At 37.6% G+C, this 21,878-nt stretch overlaps 1 protein-coding gene across 1 annotated transcript in view; it reads left to right on the top strand.

The window, feature by feature from the left end:
• The window catches only part of IMPG1 (interphotoreceptor matrix proteoglycan 1), a 63,873-nt gene that overhangs the window by 433 nt on the left and 41,562 nt on the right, over nt 1-21,878 (top strand). The window contains exons 2-6 of the mRNA XM_026102290.1: nt 12,652-12,885; nt 17,588-17,754; nt 17,967-17,995; nt 20,639-20,706; nt 21,778-21,869. Coding sequence (XP_025958075.1) covers nt 12,652-12,885; nt 17,588-17,754; nt 17,967-17,995; nt 20,639-20,706; nt 21,778-21,869 — 590 coding nt within the window. The remainder of the gene's footprint in view (nt 1-12,651; nt 12,886-17,587; nt 17,755-17,966; nt 17,996-20,638; nt 20,707-21,777; nt 21,870-21,878) is intronic.

Genomic DNA, 21,878 nt, shown 5'->3' with positions numbered 1-21,878 from the left:
TAAAGATGTTTGCTATCATCGAAATGAAGACAAAGTGTATTTTTATATTTACTAGCTATTCTTAGAAACAACTTCAAAGACTTTCAAACATACAAATTCTGGAGGCATAAACCATATTGCCAAATAAACAAAAAATGGCAATACTGGTAAGGACTATGTGCAGAACAGAACAAGCAGAAAAATATACACATTACAATAGGAAAATCAAAAAGGATGCATCTGCCAACATAAGTACTTATTTGGGAAAGTAAAAACAAAGACAGAAAGAAAACAGCCTATAATCATAATAATTGGATAGAATATATACCTTTTGTAACATGTAATATAATTTTCAAATCCACTATGATGAATAGTGCTCCTTTTAAACACACTAAAAAGTTTACAGCAATTTCAAAGCTTCAACAACAACAAAAAAGATTGTGATGTGATTTTTCCCTGCTCATTTCCATATCCAATAGAGTTAGAGGTTTGTGGGAGGTCTTTAATTTTGGGGTAGGCTGCTTACTAACATTTCTGCTTATGCTTTGACATTTACGTAACTGAATAAAAAGCCCACATCACAACTGCTTTATGCTTGGCCCAAATTATTCATGAATGACCACCTATTTCCTGTCAATCTTAGGCATGTTAATTAAATGCAAAAAAATAAAAGTGATAAAAGAGATGGTCTCTTCAATGGTATTTAAATATTTGTTAAAGAGACAGCACAAAATAACAAAACACTGCCGCCAACACTACTTGGAAAGCTTTGTTTATACATGACATTTACTATTTTTTCAGTCTTGCTGTTCTCTGCACTGATTTTCTTCAAAAAATGAAGCACACAAAACTCTTATTTCCTACTGGAATTATGTAAATCTTCTCTAGTGGACAACTGCAGCAGTGAAAAACTCCTTGATATGATATCATCAGCTAACAGTAGATGTATATGCTGGTGCTCTATGATTTTACCTTATTTCATGTAAATAGCCTCATTTAATCAATAATATCCTGCAAATGTGATCAAAAAGAATGAGTGACAGATAGCTCATCTCTGACAAGAAAAAAGAGGTTTATCAGCATGTACTGCATTTAAGTTATATATTCTATGATGGAAAGATATTAATGAATTTCAGGTTATTAGTGCATGGCTGATGGTATCATCTATGTTCACAGCTGTAATTATGAAATGAGAAAGCAATACTGTGAAAAGTGGGGTCAAATATTTTCACCCATTGTAAATTGTGCTTGTATGTTACAATACATTTCCTATAACAGACTTTGGTCTATGAGAGTCTTTTGTACACTATGAGAGTATCTTGACAGAGAGGAAAACAGAACCGCATATTATTTCTCAAAGAGATGTGGTAGAAGACTCAGTGTTTAGGTCAGTAATGTCTTTTGGCCCTTCTTTTCCCACCTTATTTTACTAAGAGAGTCGTCCTCTCAGCCATTTAGAGGCCGTTCAGAAGCACCTTCAGTTCCCAAGCAAACAAACAGAAATCTGTGGGGAGTAATGCAAAGATCCTTCAGAGATGAACTGTTTATCTTTGGCCATGAATAGTGCCAGAATTCAGGAAATAATCTCAGGTCTTGAACTCAGATATTTGCCCTTATCCTGACAAAAACTGTCTCTAAGAATGAGAGGAGAAGGTGACAGGGATAAGATCTTCATGATGCCAAAAAATATACATGCAAAATATGATGTTAAAGTAAATTTTAACTGTTGAATTGTAAAGCACTGAAAATTCAGGCTAACTAGTGAAATATAGAGAAGCTTTGAATTCTCAACACTGTATGTCGATGCTGGGTAGATCCTAGTGGTTGATAGTCATTGAGAATGCAAGGGAGCCAGAGAGCACTGAAGGCTGCTTAGTGTTAGTTTTTACTCAGCAAGCAAATATCCTCTATTTACTCAGTCACTCTTTAGGACACAAAGGCTTTCTGTGTGCTCTGTGAAATCATTCTAATTCATTCTGACTTACCCCTTCCCGTTCAGCTGTCCCAATTCAACAGTAACTGTTGCAAATCTTCATTACTATAATTGCCCTTGAAAAAGGGGTTAAACAAATCTGTGCCAAAGGGAGAGTGAAGGAACACAAAACTTCAAAGAAAGAAAAGATATTAGCTTTTTGCACTAAGCTTATTCTCTACTTTAAGTTGATAAATCTTATTTCATGGGTTATAGCTACCTGTCCTGGTTGAAACTGTATTATTTTTAGATAGACTAGATTAGAATACATTTTTAATATTAGTTATTTCCTGTCTAAGAGCTAAAATTGAATAAACATTCTAAAATATTAAATTTTAATTCCAGATGTCCTTACACCCATACCAGAGTGATTAGTGCACTATATGTAACTGAACAGTTAGATGTGTGGCTTTTTTGTCTGAAAACAGCTGTAGAGAACAAGGTTATTATTAAAAATAAAAGATTTTCTCCTTTGATAGGACATTATTTAATAGGCTACAATAAAATAACTTTACCTGGAGATAGTCTTCACCTGCTAGAAATCCAGATTACCATTTATGCTATTCTACACTGCTCAGCTAACTGTGGTTTCCTTGTAGCTTCAGCAGCACACTAAGTGACATGGCCAAAATTCATCATGTGTAGCAATCACACTATCCTCTTCCAAGAAGGAAAACTGTATATGCATTCTGTTGCATCTTGATGGTTTCAAATCTTTCAAATACATGTTTTGTCCTCTACTTGGGTACCTCTTCCCCATTCTGAGTCCCTCTGGGATTAAAGTAAGAGTCATCTCCTGCTTCTCTGCCACACAATTCGTCCATCATCAGGAATTAGGTGCATTACCCTGCAAGCCCAGCTGGATTTCCAACAAAGAATTTCTTCCCTTTAGGAATGTGTGGTATTGAACAACACATCTCTCAGAAATATCTCCCAATATCTCTACCTATATACAGAGATAGCTATAAAATATAAAAATAGATCTATTTGATCAATAAATTGCCTCCTCTGTAAATGGAGTTAAATTGGTCAAGTGTTTTTCCCTTCTAAGTACAGACCATTGCTGCATTTTCCTGCAAGTCCAAACCCTGTGTGGTCCTTATTCAAACTGTTCCTCATATAAGCAAATGACAGACATGCAAGGTGCTCATTCTAGCACTGCCTTTTAACAAGTAGCTATTAGATTCTTATTTAACAAGGTTATTATTAAAAAGGGCCTACTTTACAGATGTGAAGAGGGGCCTTCATACTCTACTGGCACTTAGTCACTATCAATTGCTATTTACTGGGCAGTTACTTCAGAATAGTAGCATATCTAGAAAATATAGGATTGACAACCACCTGAGAGTTTCCTGCTATCTTCCACAGAGTGGGTATGTTTATATTCCCTTACCTAATTGGCAGTCATTAGCAGAGTATACAAGTGGACCACCAGTTTTAACTTTATGATATACCTGTCAGACAGAGCAACACCATCATCCTCATATCACAAAAGGGGACCAGAGGTGCAACATAGGAACTGAAGCCCTAACCTGAAAGAGACATTAGGGTCATAAAGCAGGACAACTGTAGAGTTTAGCAAGTTGATTTTCAAAGCAAATATCTAATCACATAGATGTCTGCAAGTTAGTAGGGCCTAGATTCAATTTAAAAATCAAAGGAAAATTAGGAGCCTGCATACCCAATCATATTTAGGTCAGTGTACCTGCCTTTTCAGTAATAAGGTTTTACTGGATCTTAAATTTCTACTTCACTGCAGAGCCAAAATTAGTTCCCTGTTGACCATTCTGAACCTTTCAATACCTCTCTCAGACATTATCCAACCATGTATTAATAACCTTGGTATCCATGAACCTAAGTGGCCTGAAAATGCCAGTTTTAGTAGGTATGCTCCAGGTATACCTTTCATACATAGAAGTATTCATGTCGACATGGATCATGAAAGCCTTAGCAATTTCAGGTAGGAGGTAGTGATGTACTCACCTTTACTTTGCTGTCACAGCACTAATGGAGACAGTTCTTCTAATTGAGTTATTTTCCTTCTCCTCCCTCAAATCTAGATCAATCTGATCTAGCTTAGTTGTTGTCCCAGCTTAGAGTAAGGAACAAGACTACATGACCTCCAGATACGCCTTCCAACTTAACTTTTCCTAAGCAGCTTCACACTTAAACTTCGCAGCAATCTAACTTGGGAGATACCAGTTAAGCACAGTTAAGACCAAGTCACCCTCTGTCAGAATGAGATGGAATCAATTAACCAGAGACCATAGATTATATTGCAGGATAACTGCTCCTAAATTGAGAAAAATTGACCGGTTCCGACTACACACATTCAAGCACCAGGATAGCACAGTAGCTTCTAGTTCCTGGAAACCTTCATCATATACCAACCGATCTAATCTTGACTATATTTAAATTCAGCTACTTCCATAAGCCCATTCTGTACTAATGTTACTCTTTGGTCTGCATACCACGATTGCTGCAAGGTTGACATAGAGGGCAAATATTGCTAGAACTTGAACCTATGCTGTCTCACTGACTTTCTTCAAGGATGACCGTACATCTCGAGCAAGGCCGGTTAACAAATGAATAGCAGAGGTGCTGAAATGAGTGTTTCAACAGATTTGGATGAGTCTTTCCAAGAACGACTCAAACAGAACATTCTCTTGCATACTTTTATGCAATCCTTATCAGATAATAGAACAGCATTTCAAACCAAATGCTTCTAATATGGCCAAGGAAATAGAAATAGATATACGAGCTTCATATGTCAACATTAAAAAAAAAAAACAACCATCCTTCAGTGTTGTTTCTAGTCTGGTTCCTGGGCTTTAACCAGACTGTGACAGGATTCAGATGTTGGTAATGAACTCATTAACAGCCTTTGATATTTTTTCCATGATCTTCAGCAGCAGTGGTTAGTAGAGCTGATGAAGATCAATGAGACTTCTTCACCAGAATTGTACATGTCTGCGTGAAAGAGAAAGAATATATTTCTACCCTAAATGAGATACGTGATGTCAAGAAAAGCATGAGTTTCTTGCAATGCTTTCAGCTAGGAAGGACATGGGTCAGAATCACGTGTGTCAAGTCATAAGTTTTCAGCATGTTCGATATTTGTGGTTGGTACAACTGCACTCATTGTGAATGGGGATTTGTTATTGGTCAGTACAGGACAACTGTATTCACAAAAGCAAGAGAATATTACCAGTGGCATATTATCTTTCCAGTATAATAGGTAGATAATTCACCACAGTTCTTTTGTCATGAACTGTATAGTCAGCATAACTCAAAGATTTTTACCAAATTATCTTTTTAGAGAGTGAGAAGAAATTTTGTTGGTCTGTAATATGGCCTAAGCTTGAAAAAAAATTATGTTTCAAGGGATCTTATTCTGAGCTTACTTTCTGATGTTGATTCATTTAACAACTGTGTTTCTCCACTTAGCACTGAAAAACCCACAGACCTGTGCAAGTGGTTGGGAGGAGGGGAACAGCTGAGAGATTATTGTATCTGGTTTAGTTTCCTTCAGAAATGAATTTCTTCACACTTAATGAAATTCCAAAGCACCTTAGTCAAATGATGGTGGTGATCTTTGCCAATCGAAGTTAATGAAAGGCTTATGCCTAAAAAGAATAAGCTACTGTTACTTAATTTCATATCCTAGCTTTGGATGTATCACCATTAAAAACAAGAAGAAAATTTTAAAAAATTAAAATGACATTGCTGTCATTGCTAAAAGCCATATAGTTTAGAATAAATGATCATATATGGGAATATAATCTGGAGAAAAATGTGATGTGAGGTACAGACTGTTTCCCTATAATGAGACAGTTGGTATTTTTCACAAAAGGGAAACAATAGGAATAGATCATATAAGGACTCATGGACACCCTTCCCTTCTCTCATTCAAGTACTATGCTACCATGAAAAAAATCTGTTCATCTTCCAGAAATGCATGAAGGAGCATTGTCATCTGTTCCTGTCAAGTAGCGGAATTTATGAAAACCCATCACTTTCCTAAATTCCGAAGAGTGAAAATCCGTTTATATAGAGCTATCTCAAAACAAGAATTTAAAAATGCTTTAAAGCTTCAGCTTTAAAATGCTGAATGTTACAGAACCTACCTTTTAAGCAACTTAATATCACAGCTCCATGCTAGGAGCCCAGAGCTTCTCTCCTGTGTCTCAGAGGGCTTGAGCACAGCTTGTGAATATGTGCAGGTGACTTTTTTGTCACAGTAAATCCAAGCATGAGATACAGGGACTGGATTTACTGTGCTTTCAGTACAGAGTCCGTTGCACACATGCACAGGAAGGGCTCAGTGATTCCCTGACACACAAGATGACATTGAATACAGCATAAGACTAGATAAAAACAGATAACTGAAAGGTTCTGTGCTGCTGGGGATGCAGACATCAGCTATGTGACATTTACTAGTAGACAGTCAATTCAACACAGAGCCTTTCAAGCTAGAGGCCTGGGCTGGGACCCCACAGGTCCTTGCCACAATTAGACACCCAGGCTTCATTCCACAGCTAACATTACTATTCAGTGACACTTCAGAATGGCATTCACGCAAGCCAACAGGCCAACTAGCAATTGCAGACCTCATTACAGCCAATATTAATTTTGAGGAGAAGTATTTGCCTTAGCCCTCTTCCCCTCTTTCAGGAACACAAGCATTCTTCTCTGGCCAGTGTTCAACTTCCTCTGGAGCTACACATCTACATGCATCGTTTATCCCTCACCAAAACGTACCTGCAGTAGTGGGGACTACCCTCTTATTGAGCAGTTCACTGGCTGAGTGAACTTAAACCTAGAGGAGTGAGATCTAAATTGAATTCCCTCCTGTTCTTCAGCTACCCCAGTTAGCTCACACTAAGACGCACTGCCCACCAGGATGCAAGAAAGCTGGGCAGAGTCCTGTCAGCAATTCCTCTCAAAGCTTTTTCACTGTATGCATTAGAAATAGTTAAAGGATATACTGGACCCAAAGATAAGCACAAACAAGACAAGTAATCTTGTGTTTAAGGGCACTCTGCTAGCAGAGACAAGACTTGAACAGATGAACTCTTAGTATTAAATTTTCTAACATGGGATTCCATTCTGCCAAGTTTTTAGAGTTGTCAGCTCTCACACTCGTGAAAACAAGCTTGGAGACACTACCCAAATACAGTCAGAGCCGTAGTATCTGACAAAGCACTGACAGCAAGCAGCCCCAACAGCAACAAGAGGTATAAAGCGCACTACACATCTCGGCTGGGTGCCAATGCCTGAAACCCCTGCTCTGAAAAAAATCTGTAAAAAGCACATCAGCAGACTTGTTGCAATTTTGTAGAAGTAGTACAGTATGACAGGTATCATCCATCAACCATAGTGTGCAAATCTTGACTGCCAGATTAAGCGGGGGAGGGGGAGGGTTCCTGTTATTCTTGCTTCTCTGCAAAGGCAAGGGCCTCTGCTTTGATGTCTGCATGGGAAGATGGAGGTTCTTGCTTTGATGTCTGCATGGGAAGATGGAGGTTCTTGTCTGCTTCTCTGGGAGAGTAAGTCTTGCTCCTAGTATTCATTTACAGGACCTAGGCTGCATTTGACTGATAAAGCCATGTCTTATTTTAATCTGCCCCTGCTCATCTCAGCCCCTTTTAGCTGGTCAGATCGTTCCCACACAACTGGGATAGAGACCACATGGTATAAAAAGGATATAGAAAAGAATATAAGGAGAGAATACATCATGGATACCATATCTGTCACTGGCAAGTGCCATTAGAATTTAGGGTCCTCACTATTCCAGTGTAAGGAGGAGACTGACTCCAAGTGAAGGGTCCAGGATCTTACCTTTATTTGTACTTTCTACGCTCCATCTGGTGTTTACACCAGCCAGCTCTTTCAGAGATCTCAAGATCTACTTTCCATCATTAGTCATCCTTGTTTTTTGTTACCAACATGGTTGCTGGCCCTGCTGTACACTTACTTGCATCACAAACACATTTACAGGGTCTTTGCTGAAATCACCCTCTTTGCTAAGTTTTCTTCTTCATCTATTTCAGCAGATCTCCTTAAGTAAAACTTGTTTTTTTAATTAGTAATTGTTTTTCTATGAAGGCAATGTCTCATTTATCAATCAAGCATTCCTATCTATCCTAGAAGAACATCCACTTATTTTTCAGACTAATTTGCTTTTTCATACATGTCAAACCTTGTGATGATTTTAAGCAATTCTTTTCTTTTTCTCCTGAATTATTCAGACTTTAACAGTTTTGTCCTGATGTCACCCTGTATTTTTCTGCTGAAACCTTTAGTTACCATAATTTAAATTATTCTCTTTGTGCATAATCACATCTTAATTTTCTAAGGTCTAGTCAAACTAAACTGAATTGGTGCCACAGCCAAATGTTCTTACAGAGAGGCAGCTTACACTGCCGGAAAAAAAAAATTAAGACTTCGCAAAACCGGTATTATTAACAGCTAGAAATTAATAAAGCTGTACAGAAAAGCATCCACTGCAGCCAAAACAAGTATGAATGCAAGCTTTTTGCTCCAGTGTTTATAAAAATGAATAAAAGAAAATCCCGCTGACCTATTATATGAATGGCCTTCAACTCTTTTTTTCTAGAATCCAGTTAAATAAACATGTACTCTTCCTTTTTCATCATGCGGATTATTAAAAAAACATGCTTGCACCTTTGAAATCAGTCTATTTCTCCTGCCTTGCTTATTTAGTGAGGCTATAAATTTGACAGTGCAATTCTCAAGAGAGATGGGGGGAGGTCTGGTCTAATTCAGAGGATTTCAGATTCTTAATTTGAGCAGGCCTTATGCTAATAAAGATTATTTTGAGTGCCAGTTCTTCTTTACTAATCACAGAGCATTCCTGTGGTAACTATAGCAATTGCTTATAGGGAAAAGAAACAGCAAAAGCATTTAATGTATTTTTAATTATCTTTTAATACTGTTTATCTGCCTGAAAACAAAAATGAAGAACCAGTGCTATGGGCTTGAGAGACCTGCACTGACATCAATGCGCTTTTGATTAGACCCCGTATAACTAACAGTGCTTCCTCATATTTTGAAAATCTTTGTTACATTTGTCTGAATTCAGGACTTGAAGTCAGGAACTCCATATTTTAATAATGACCTATACTAACTCTGTAGATCACTTTGGTAAAACTTCCTTGACTCTTCCTCAAATGCACCACCTGGAAAACAGGGGCAATGATACAGACTCTCCATGTGAGAATAAAGGTGAGTTACAGTTTTGTGTAAAAGCTAAAATATAGTAAATAGTTACCAGATTTCAGCATTAGCTGCTCACCTGGTCCCAAAACCATCAAAGAAAACTAAAAATCGCAGAAATGCCTTTTGAAGGTAAAACTGGGACAGTCACCCTTATGAATTAACAGGACTAAATAAAAAATGTCAAATTGTGCAAGGTGAACACTAAATATATTAACTATGCATGTTTGCTGAAGAAAAGAGAATGAGAATGCAAAACATTACAAAAACAGCTTAGTATTATAGAGATTTTTTTTAAGCACTCAAACAACGCACCCTATAAAATTTTTACCACTCCAGTTTACTCAATTACCACATTGCACAGGAGGAAGAAAAGGGCTTAGCTAATATATGTGGATATAATTTGATAATAGCATAGACCTTTTTATATTTTCTTTTTAATCCAGGACACTGAAAGAAAAGCATCTAAGAAGTTGCAGACTTTGACAGTACATATTTTAGTAAAATACATGCTTGAACCATTTGGGGGTCTTAGGGGAAAAATTCTCATTTCAGAATTTCCATAGACATAGGGGGAAGGCACAGGTCTGAAGAATCATGAACAAATAATGTTTGTACCAGAAAATAGATTTTCTTTCATTCACATTTGGTTAATACTAGTAAATAAGTATTGTAAAATCATGTGGAGAGAGGAGGGGTGATGCTTTCTCCAAATTCAAATTTTCCTGAAGTTAGAAAAAAGTGATTTCAATAACTGATGATAATATAATTTACTCTAGCAAAGGAAGTTAACTATCTGCAAGATACACATAGAGCAAAACCCATTTCAGTAAGCATGCCCAGGCAATAGTTCCTTCCCACAAAAGATGGAAATCAGAGGGAAAGAGAAAAAAAGTTTACACCTACTCTTAACAGGCAAGCAGAACAGGGATAACTTGAAGCAGATAATGTATGGACACTTTCTCAGATTGAGAAGCCCAACTACTGAGAACACAGAGAATTTACAAGTCATTACAACAATCACTTCAGATGAATCTTCTTTGCCAGTCTTACGAATAGCATAAATCTTAATTCAAGTTAATGACTTAGAGGCAAATCCTGGGGAAGAAGCAAATCCTTCAGGAAAGGCCTCTGCTCCATATGAAAGTTATCAAAGAGCTTAGTGTCAAAACCCTCTGCTGCAGTTGGTCAGACTGCCTGAGCTGGGCTACAGCAGTTAATATAGCTTGTAAATGTTAATAGACTGACAACCAGCTTCTTTCCCTCCATGTAGAGTTTTGGTATTTTCTTCTGGAGGATTTCAGAGGCCTGTTTTGAGATTTCAAATGCACTGGATTTTCTCCTCAGTGGTAAATACAGTGCTGCTCTCCCCATGTATCATTGAAATCATTCAGCATCTCAAATGATCCAGTGTTTGGCCCCTTGTGGTTTCTGATGGACCTGGACCCACGTTTTCACAGGGCAAGTTCCTTTTCTGCAGTTATACTGTTATGGTTCAAGATCTGACATTACAGTGGAAAAATGTTTACTTCCACTGGATTTTATGACAAACTCCATTTATATCATTTTCACTTACCTTGCAACTATTAGACAATTCCATTTACCAGGTCTACAGGTTGCTGCTGAGCTACCTCTAGCATGATTTACAAAACAGTAGCAGTCACCTGTTGCCTTCATTTTATAAATTCCTAACTTCCATACAAAACATCACAATCAAGCAGTCAACTTTTTTCCCTGTCAGAGTACCACCTATTTCATAACAGATTTGTTATTATCATCATTTCTACTCAGTAAAGATCAGATGTTCACTCTGAACTTAAATAAAAACAAGACAATACAGACACACACAGGACAGCTTCTCCCAACCTTCACTTGGAGTAGCTTTCTTTTTGCAACATTACGCTTTTCTATTATTTTTCTCTTATCTTTTATCTACCCATTTTTCTTTAAATGTTTAATTAACACAGTTCCGAATTGTCAAGATTTTTTTTAATCTTTTTAAATTTTTCTAATATTGTTACTCTCTCTAAACTTGATCCTTTGGAATCATACTACTTCCTTTCAATTCTCCTTTTAGAAGTTTTTAAACCATTCTCCATAACAATTTTTTTTTCACTCAATTCATCAGGATTGAGGCTACACCTATGCTGTCTTTCTCACATTTTCTACCTTAGAAAGTCTTCCAAGTACATCCAGATTTTACCCCTTTCTTTCAGAGCAGTTCCTCCAACAAGCCAGTTATTAATTATATGAAAATGCAGCAGAAAGACCCTTACAAATTAACTTTCGCATCATTATTACAACGGATGCAAAAATTTGAAAGATAATCTAATTGCTTCATTCAAATGATCCTGCAAAATGCTGTATTTCAGCTCATGCAAATATATACCTTACATTTTATTTTTATCGTTAACATTTTTACAGGAAATTAAATTATGTCATATATTATTGCATCACAAATACTTAGGAAGTAGGACCAAACAAGTCCTGAATTTTCGTGTGCTTTTTAAGATAGGGGGTTTGCGTTCTTGAGGCTATTTTGACACCGTAGAAGCATTTCCATTTTTTTAACTGAGTAACTGCATAAACAAAACTTAGCCTAGATCCCCAACTCACACTCACTGATTTCACTCTTTTCTACTGAGGCTGTTCCACTTTGCAAGGAATAGTTAAAGATCTGTTAAGATATAAAGAACCAGAGTGTTCTTGACGCTATCATCCAGTGGTGAAGAAACTGAGAAAGAGAAGACCTATGTTCCAGTCGCTCTAATTAATGCTTTAGGCTAGGTGAGAGATGGATAGAGGAGTGCACCGCAGAGTAAAAGAGGACAACAGAAAACAGCTCTTTCTTTCCCCAAAGATGATCAAAATCCTGTTCAGCTTTTGAAAGAGTTTCAGTGTTTAGTTTCTGGGGTGGGTTGAAGACTATGAACCCTACGTGAAGGGAGATGCACCATGAAGCCCCAGAGCAAAGATCAAAACACCTTAAAAAGGTGCCAATTTAAAGTACAGCTATCCTTTATATAACCTATTGACTAGCATAGGCACCATTTGACACTGTCAGCTGATACAGATATCCTTCACTTTCCCCAAGCTCCAGATAGGTACCTACCACAGTGCTGTTAATTTCAAGCACCTAAGTGTCCTTTGTGGATATAACCCAAAGTCCAATCTTGAAAACAGGATTTAGGCTTTTAAAACTTATACTCTGTATGACCTGGAGGTCATGTGATGAGCTAGAAGAAAATTAGTTACCAGGTTTCTTGAGTCTCAGCTCTCCAGGGCAATCACAAAATGGTTCTCCTCAGCACATTAATTCAGTCAGAATGTTGACAACACCAACACAGTGCAACATAAAGAGCTCTCCGGTTCCTGCCCATTTTCAGACGTGATCTTGCAGTGCATATCTACTGCCTACACAATGTATGTTTATGTACATGTTTACATTTTCTCTTTTCCAGAAATCCCTAATAAAATAAACCGTGGTGAAGTCAAACATCTTGCAGACACCTCAGGGTCAGACAAAACAGAAAGAACAACAAAGAGGTCCAGAGTGTCAACCATAAGGCGGATATTTGACATGGCAAAGCACCGAACAAAGAGGTCACCTTTCTTCCCAACTGGTGTGAAAGTTTGCCCACAAGAATCAGTGAAGCAGATTTTAGCCAGTCACCAAGCTTACTACAGATTACGAGGTAAGACGATGATTGTACCATGTGCTTCCTTCCTGAAGGTGTTTCCTTTCATTAAGAAAAAGCGAGAATTTTTCAGAAGCTGTTTTTTTAACTCTCGGCAGTGTATGTGGTATTTGAACTGTTTTTTGTTTTTATTAAATATTGTTTTTATTAAATGTTACAAGCACATCAGCATGCTTCAAGACACATGCGATTATCAGAACAGAATAAAACAATGTACTCAAAAGGCTAATGGGTTCAGTGAAATGGTATGTGTTCTACCATGGCAGAATGTGAAGACCAAATTTTGTTTGCACTACTGTGTAAAGATGCACCACCTTTCCCGAAAGTGTAGCATGTACCATGTTTGGTACTCAGTTAATTCCACCAGTTTAAGTCAGGTAATGCAACTATTCATCTGTCACTGTACAAATACTTCGGCGTATCTGCAGTTTTATTTGGTCTGAGTAGCGGCAGCGCTGGTACTCTCCAAACATTGAGATAATTGTAGTAGCTCCTGCAAAGAGCTGTACAGAGCCCACAGAGGTGCCACTGCAATTTTAGACCCCTAGAGAGAACAGTGCAAATAACCATCTATGTTTATTATTTCCTCTCTCCCTCTTTGACTCTCCCTTTCTCCCAGGCTTCATGCTGCAGCAGTTCCAATTTGTATTAAAAACCTGCATATTTTTGGGCTGCAGCTAGGGAGTCCAATGCTAACTCTAAAACCTACTCAGGACTTCTGGGATGCAAGTAGTCTACACCTACTCTCAAATAATGTAGTTTGTCTACCTGTTCCTCTGTATGAGTCTCCAACAATTCACATACACGTATGTTATTTTGCTGTTCCTGAGCTCTTTCATAGAACCACATAGTTCGCTCCAAAATGAAACCGGGGTGTAAAACCAGGAAAATTTTGCTGTAGCAGCCAGTTTCTATAGGCAGACTACACCAATGTCTGTAGCTACTCCTGTCGATCCAAACATATTCAGATTCTAGTTAGGGTCTAAGTTCCAACTAAGTTGGGCATTAGAATTCAGAAACTTGTGTCAAAGAAGCTGATTGAAAAAGCCTTTCCTAAACATTAATTAGACTCCTAAAACAAGCTCTCCTAGGATGGTACCGTTTAACCTGAAATCAAAATACTGCAACTATGACATTTTCATTTAAAACTCATACTGATGCTACTACTACCTTTTTTGGAAAACAACACACTGGTTCAGAGTGGGAGAGTGCGGTCTCTAAGCCTTCTAGTGTGAGCAGGTTTAACCTTACAGCCCCTCTTTCCCAGCAGTGTCCTACATGTACAGACTTTTCTGTATAGCTGTCATCCAGTTCTCCAGCTGAAGCTCAGCTACTTCCCAAAGAGGAAGCAAGAGAACAGATGACTGCACCTGAATAATTTGGATATTCATCCAGAAACAGGTGTTTCTGCTTCCTTGAATAGCTGCACATTTCCCCTTACAATGTCCTTGGAAAAAACTCAAAAAAAAAAAAATCTTTCCTTCAAGAAAAGATGAGAACTCAAGACCTATGTCCTCCCAGCTTAGCACACTAAGCTACTTGACAGAGGAAAAAAAAAAAGAAAAAAAAAGGTGAAAATTTGGTGACACAAGCATTATCCTTGAAGCTGGGCCTAGTAATCACAAGACAAACCTTTGTGAAAAGGTAATGTGGTAGTCACACTGGATGGAATCTTATGGCCTACACTAGATAGCATATCTGTGGCACAATCATCTTCTCTCTCTTTTTTTTTTTTTTTTTTTTTTTTGTGGACATAACTTCAGATCCATTCCCTCTTCCTTATCTAAAGGCTAGGAGACCACTTCCACCCCTCCAAGTCCCATGAGACATTTAAAACTGTAATGGCACCATGGATCACTTTTGTCCTCTATAGAATTTTACTGTTTCCTAAGGGAAGTTACACAAAAATTCTGATATTCTACCACCTTTAATTTACCTTAAAATGCTTTCAGGAATGAGTACACAACACAAAGCAGCTGAGATATGAGCCTGGCTAGTTACTGTTGGATGACCTGAGCCTACTGTGACCCTACACCAACTCCGAAATTATATACCATAGCGTAATTCAGCATAAAGACAGTCTCTCAAGTGGGGCAACCTGAGACACATACGGAGTCAGCTACAACACGTCCTCAGCTGGCCATGTGTCACGTTTATCTAAACCATAATAATTGGATTGCTTTTCATCAGATATTGTACCTTTGTTCAGCAGGTACTGCTCAGAAAAACAAGAGACTAAGTAATAAATGAGAGAACGACGACAGAAAGTAGCCCTAACTGCTAGGTCATTATGAACAAGTTCTCCCAAAAGACAGCCTGTTCCTTTTTAATAATAAGGCCACCGATGCTCTACAAACAGCTGCTCTAATGGGAGGGCAGGTGGTTCCCAAGCTATTATTGAGGTGCCCTGACACAGTTGTGTGAGTATATCCCTACAGCAAGTTCGGAGAATACCCATTCCTAACACCGATTGCATTAATTTCAAACAGTGATATTTTAGATAATGTAGATAATTATATTACCCTAAATGAGAGCAGATATCCAGTACTGAAAACAAACATCCCATCTTGCAGTAACTAACTATGCAAAGTGCTAAATGCAACAGCGTTTAAATTGCTCGAAATTTTTTTGCTAAAATTATTTTTCTATTATGTTTGAAAATCTCCTTCTCTAAAAGCATTTTAACTTGAAAGAACATTTTGAAGTCTTTTCTTTCATTTTGAGTGAGTGAGCATCATTCTTTAACAAAGCCAAAGTTCCAGCTAGCTTTCTTGACACTAAAAATACCAAACAGAAGAATCAACAAGTAATGACAGAAGCTTTCATCCATTAATGGGGAACTAGAGACTTCAGTAAGGAAAAACAACATTGTCAAACTGTTGGGCTCAGAAATCCGAGAACTAGTTTGTATTACAAGCAACATTAGAGCTGATAGAGAAGCCTTTAAAATTTAATCACCACAGCCATCATTAGCAAAGACAAATTCTTTCACACCAGGCTTGAAGATAAACGGAACTGATTCTGTCCAAAACAGATGTGTTCTAACAGCCACGGAGCCATGTTTGTTATCCTACAACAGCCAAATTTACAGGTCCTGCAGCTAAGTGTATATTTCTGCACATAAGCAGGAAAGTCCACACAGAACGGCATTTCCTGGCTAGAGTCTATGCTAGCCTGAGGATCTCTGCAGCACTCAGTGATTTCAGACACAACCCAAGTACAGCCAGGATTCATTGTATATTTAGTTCAAGGCTGTGCAAAGTAAATTAGGTGAAACTCAAACATTTTCGGTGCAGGGAAGGGCTGGTATCTGGACAGGCATCCAAAGACATATCAGTAGAATTAATCAGATAAACTGATCTAGGGATCTCCAGCCAGCTACTCCCTATCTTCCAGAATCTTTTAGAATTAGAAATGGTTTCAGTTTACAAAAAAGAGGAGACTTCAGCAAGGTGTTTGTAAAAGTGCACTCGGAAGCGGAGCCCCACCTGCCCTGTTCCACATCGCCTTCTGTGACTTGCAAAAACTCCCTACTGCAGAGACACCTAGAAGCTGTGTTCTCAGAAAAATTAAAGGAAAATAGACCTTATAAAGTACCTCTGAGCAGCTGTTTTATGTAAACATGTTTGTAACACACTACAGCTAAACTTTACAGCTTTCTTGCATAAGGAGTGAGGCAGTGGGATATGTATGAATACTAGTAACCATTACTAGATATTTATGTATGTTTTACATCATCTCACATAATTAACATCTGGAGCCAGTTTGCATCCACTAAATTAAAATCCCTTAGAGCTTTTCCAAATCTCTTCCACTGTCATACTCTATCTGTGTTCATTTTCATTTCCTTAAATGATTTAGAATACTGCTGTTCTCTCCATAGCTACAGTACCTGTTAATCTTGCCTGATGTAGCTTGGCATTCAACAGGGTGATTCATCACTGTGGAGAACATATTTAATATTGAATAAATGAGTGTGTACACTTGTAGGGGAGAAAGGAAACTGTGTTCTTTCCAAAGGAGCTTTACCTATACTAAGGCATTCAATTTTCCCAGAGATGCTTAAAGAAACAGGAAAAAATATATAGTTTTATATGTCAAATTGCTGCTGCAAAAAATCTTTAAGGCTTTTAAAAGACTAAATACACTTAAAATTCAGAATGTTAGCAAAGCACTTTGGCCTGCTGCATTTTAAAAAAATGTCTTCCATTAAAAGTATTTTATTATATGAGTGGGAAATACCAAAATCATAAGCATGTTCTGTTTAGCTTGTTCTATGCCTGGTAAATCATTTCTAATGTATAAAATCTTAGTATACAGTTAAAATTATGATTGAGTATTAAAATGGTTAGATGATTTTCTTTACCTCCCTGTTTGCTCTCATTACAAGAACATTCAGTGTATGGGCCTTTGAAATGAAGGAAGCGATTTATGTTGGCTCCTTATTAATAATGCTGATGATGGGCCAAATTAATCTCTCCTTTAAGGCTTGCTGACTTCCCTCATCTTAACTCAGAGAAAACTAAACCTTTGACATAAAGGCAAATGACTGTCAACTCAAAAAATACCTAAAAGACTTAAAGAAGTTGGGTTTACGAGCTACAATAAAATGTGTAACTCTCAAGTCCTTTTAAAATGGCCTTAAAGTTTTATTTTTTGGTACAAAGCATCCATCCCTAGCTCACTTCTTCTTGCTCAGTCTGCCAGGAAGCTGTATGGGAAGCCTTTCGTATTTTTCTGGATCGGATCCCTGATACTTCTGAATATCAGAACTGGGTTACTGCCTGCCAGAGGGAAACCTTCTGCATATTCGACATAGGCAAAAATTTCAGCAATTCCCAAGAGCATCTGGAAATAATCCAACGGGTAAGAATTACTGACATTTGTTTAGAAACTAGGGAAGATTTCCAAGTGCCTCCCCACCTGTACATATGAAGGCAAAGTATTGTTCAGGAAGAGAAGGGGACATGTGTTAGGAGGAGAACATAAAAGTACTATAAACAAAGGGCTAACAGACTTCTGTTATATTGTTGGCTACACCCACTAGTAAAATGCTCTTTTTCTTAATCTTTTTGCAGCGAGTAAAACATAGAACCTTCCAGGAAAGGTAAGTAAAGCAGAAGTAGAAATCTTGCTGCTTGATGCTACCTATTTTTGAAAAAGTTACGTGTAGATGTGTGTGGATGTCAGTATATGCACAGATAGCACTGTAGTGTATTTGGTGTGTCCTGTGAGAGATGTGTATACTGTACAAACTGTAGTACAAAGTAACTGAATCACAAATAATGAAAGTTGCCCAAATGTTTGAGTTGCCTGTCTACTTTGAGACAGAATGTCCTCTTAGACTAACACAGGCGTGTGATTAAAGCTTACCCATTGACTGTAATTCTCCTCAAAAGGAAAGTCAGAGAGATGAAAAAAAAGTTTATCTTGGAGGTTGCATTGAGCAATAATATGACAACTCTATGTCTTCATTTCAGCTTTTCCCTGTATTTTTACAGGTTAGACTAGTGTTAATTAATGTGCTGCTTTATTCTGTAAATACTCTCTTGGGGGGGGGGGGGGGGGGAAACCACACACTATGCTTCTCCCAATCCTCACAAGTCTGAGAATGGCAGGATTAAAGTTGTAAAACCAAACGCTGTCTCTCTGCATGTAAATATCACACTACAGCCGCAGTTGTCCACTGTTTCTCAAATTAATGTATTATTTTTCCTTCAAATTTTCATAGATTTTCAGATGTAGCAAACAATTCCTTCCATTCTTATATTCTACTGTCTCAGGATCACAGAGGTCTTATGTATCTTTATTGATTAAAATATTGGAGCTTTGAGTGTTCTTCTTTCCAAGAAATGTATTTTTAATAATGTAGGGCCTAATTAAACTCCCCTTGAAGTCCAAAGGGAGTTTTTTTCACTCAGTCTAGTGCAAACAGCAGCAGCGAGGCAGTAAGTGACTGATTTCAGAGTTTTTATGCTCTTTGTGAACAGTATAGCTTTCCCTAGGCACAATTCAGAGGATGAAGTAAATCATATTCATAGTTTAGCTGGAGATGTAGGCAGCCATGTTATGCATTGTTGGAATTTGTCATCACTACTGTGTAGTTTGGGTAAACAGGTTGTGCTGTATCTTCCGTAGATGTCACGTGAAGAGGTCAGTCTCACAATTAAAAATGCTACCTACGCACAACTGCCCAACAAATTTGGAAACATTACAAATGGTAATTTAGTTCTAAGGTAATTTAGTTCTAACCACACAAAATACCTAGAGTAGGAGGTAAGTCAGGCATTGCCCATATTCTTTAGATATGTTACCAAAAAGCAAGGTTGGTTCTGTACACAAATGCAGCCCAACCCTCTTTTTCTGTGTACATTGTATGAGCTCCATAGTGATAAATGAGGCCACCACACCATGCATTTGCAGTACCCTGAATTCTTTCACTTAGATCAGTCTTCACAAAGACTCCTAGTCTCATGCATTGCCTTAATAATAGATATTTCTATAGAAATTTTAAGAAATTCTATCCTCATTTATTTCAATGATAGCACTTTTTTATTTTTATGCTGTAATGTTTTTTTTCTACTTAGAATCCAAATCATCTGAAATTCTTCTTCTCAACTTTCAGGAAAGGAAAATCTCAAAATATAACTTTCAAAATCCTTATCTAAGAATCTGAATGTTTCCAAAAGCTACAAATGAATAAAAACTACGTTTTACAGCAGAAATTATTCTATAGTCTTATGGAAATCTTTAACCCATTTATTATAAAATGTGCATGCATACATACATACACCACCTCTGCTCATCAGGCAAGTTAATGCTCTCACTTCCAAAATTTATTCATCAGCACATATCTGTAAAACTTGCAACCAAAATAATTAATAACAGTACAAAAACTAATGCTGTGAAGCAAGGCAGACAACCTGTGTATCACACACACCATATTCTTGAGTTCTCAAGTACCTGCCATAGGGCCCATGGTAGGCTTTAGTCCATGAATATTATAACCATATCCAAATCTAAAAATTCCTACAATTCATAATGATCTTGATCCAGAAATCTAATTTGAAACTATCCTTAGTTGGAAGCGGCCCAATGATATTCTAATGCAGACTGACAACCAAACAGTAACTCCTTCCATTCTCTCCTCACAGCAAACCATGAAATGCCCTGGAAGAATCCAGAGGCTCCAAAATTGAAAGATAAGAAGCCCAAAGCCCTCACTGAACTATCCTGATAGCATGAGGTACAGCAAAAGAGGGAATACTTAATTTAGATAAGTTACAAGTAAGCTTGCTCCCATTTTAGTCAGTGGTCAACTACTGGTTAACTTCAAAGATAGAAAAAGCAAGCCCTGCTGTATAGTCTGTGCATTGACAATACTATTACATTTCCCTCTGTATGACCCCATCTGTCTGCTCAAAGAAAAATCACACGTGAAACCTCATGAACTGACAGGAGGGACAGTCAGACAGCTCCTCGGTGGAGGAGAACAAGCGTCGTGCTGAAGGGAAAGAAGCAAGTATTTTATAAACTGTAGAATATAAAACAGGATCTACTGTTCCACTGGCATATTTGACCAGGTTATCAAAATATTTCATTAGAAATAAGTAATTATAAGAATAATTTTAAATTTCATTTAAAAATGCACTTAATATAGGAGTGATTTCTACATTTTGTTACATCTTTGCCATTGCCAGTAAAGCATTGGTGTTGATCATTAAATCACTCATTTCTATTTGATTGATAGGAAAGATGAAATATCCACAGAGAAAACAGGTGGCAAAAAGCTGGAAGACATTCCTTCCATTTCTACAGGTAAAATGAAAACTGCTTGCTCTGAGTTTGCCCCTTAAATAGACTTGCGAAAGCCAGCGACTTTAGATCTTAGAGGGCTGTAATTTAATGAATGCAATAGAAGCATGACAAGTTCAGTGAAGTGCAATAAAAATTGCTTTGACAAGATGATGTACAAAAAGCACTTTTCGACTTTTCTATAGTATGTCCGCTATGCAAATGTAGCATTTCAGGACTGTGAAACAAACCTGAAATGCATTTTATGAACTATGTTTTGTTTCAAGTGCAGTGAGTAAAGCTAATTTTGCTTCAGTTATGAAATAACATCTAGACTGTCAGCTGCTGCATTTCGTTAGCCAAAATAAGAAAACAGATGAAAATAATGAACTATAGCCACAAAGCCACATTGATGCCATGACATTAATTTAAGATCAGTAGTTTATCCAGTCTAGATATATCAATGCTGTTGTATACCATAGTTCTTTAGAATAGTGCTAGAAAATCATGCAGTCATAAGAATCTGTAAATATGACCAGCTTGGTTCAATGAGAAAACATCCTGCAAACATATTTTTGAGGGCTGTATATCACAGAACCTTACTGGCAGTGACTTCCAGCATGGTATATTTGCCTGCAGCTGGAAAATTCAGAGTCTTCCTCAAAGCCTCATTACTTTGAATTGAAGCCCTAAAGAAGGGTGTCCATCATAGAGACAAACATCTCAGCTACCAAAATCAAGCAGACACATTCAGTTAAATATACTTCAATGTAACAGGAAATGCTCATGTATAGTATTTAATTCACATAACTTCACTCACACACAGACAGTTCTATTTTGCTTTCAGTCACAAACATGCAACTCTACTCATGTTTTGACCACGAAAGAAAGGCCATCTGTTACATAAAAAGTAGCAGCTTTACTCACAACCTGAGTCATGACCACCTTTAAGTAGCACAGACTTACACCCAAACACACCCTCCTTTAGGAAAGCTTTTCCTGCAAGCTGGCAGCTGAGCGACAGAAAAAGGAGATTTTTGCCTGTCTTTGATGCGCATCCCTGTTCTTGCTTGATTTTATTTTAAACTTTCCCAGGTTCGCCCAGCGCACCCCTCTCTCCATACGCACCAGTGCCTAACGGTACGCTGCTCAACGAAATCGTCAATGACACAAAGACTCCTGTGAAGGTGAGGACA

This window comes from Dromaius novaehollandiae, chromosome 3, assembly GCF_036370855.1.
Source record: "Dromaius novaehollandiae isolate bDroNov1 chromosome 3, bDroNov1.hap1, whole genome shotgun sequence".
Lineage (NCBI taxonomy): Eukaryota > Metazoa > Chordata > Aves > Casuariiformes > Dromaiidae > Dromaius > Dromaius novaehollandiae.
Note: the sequence above shows the minus strand (reverse complement) of the source record. Positions and strands in the feature narration are given on the sequence as shown.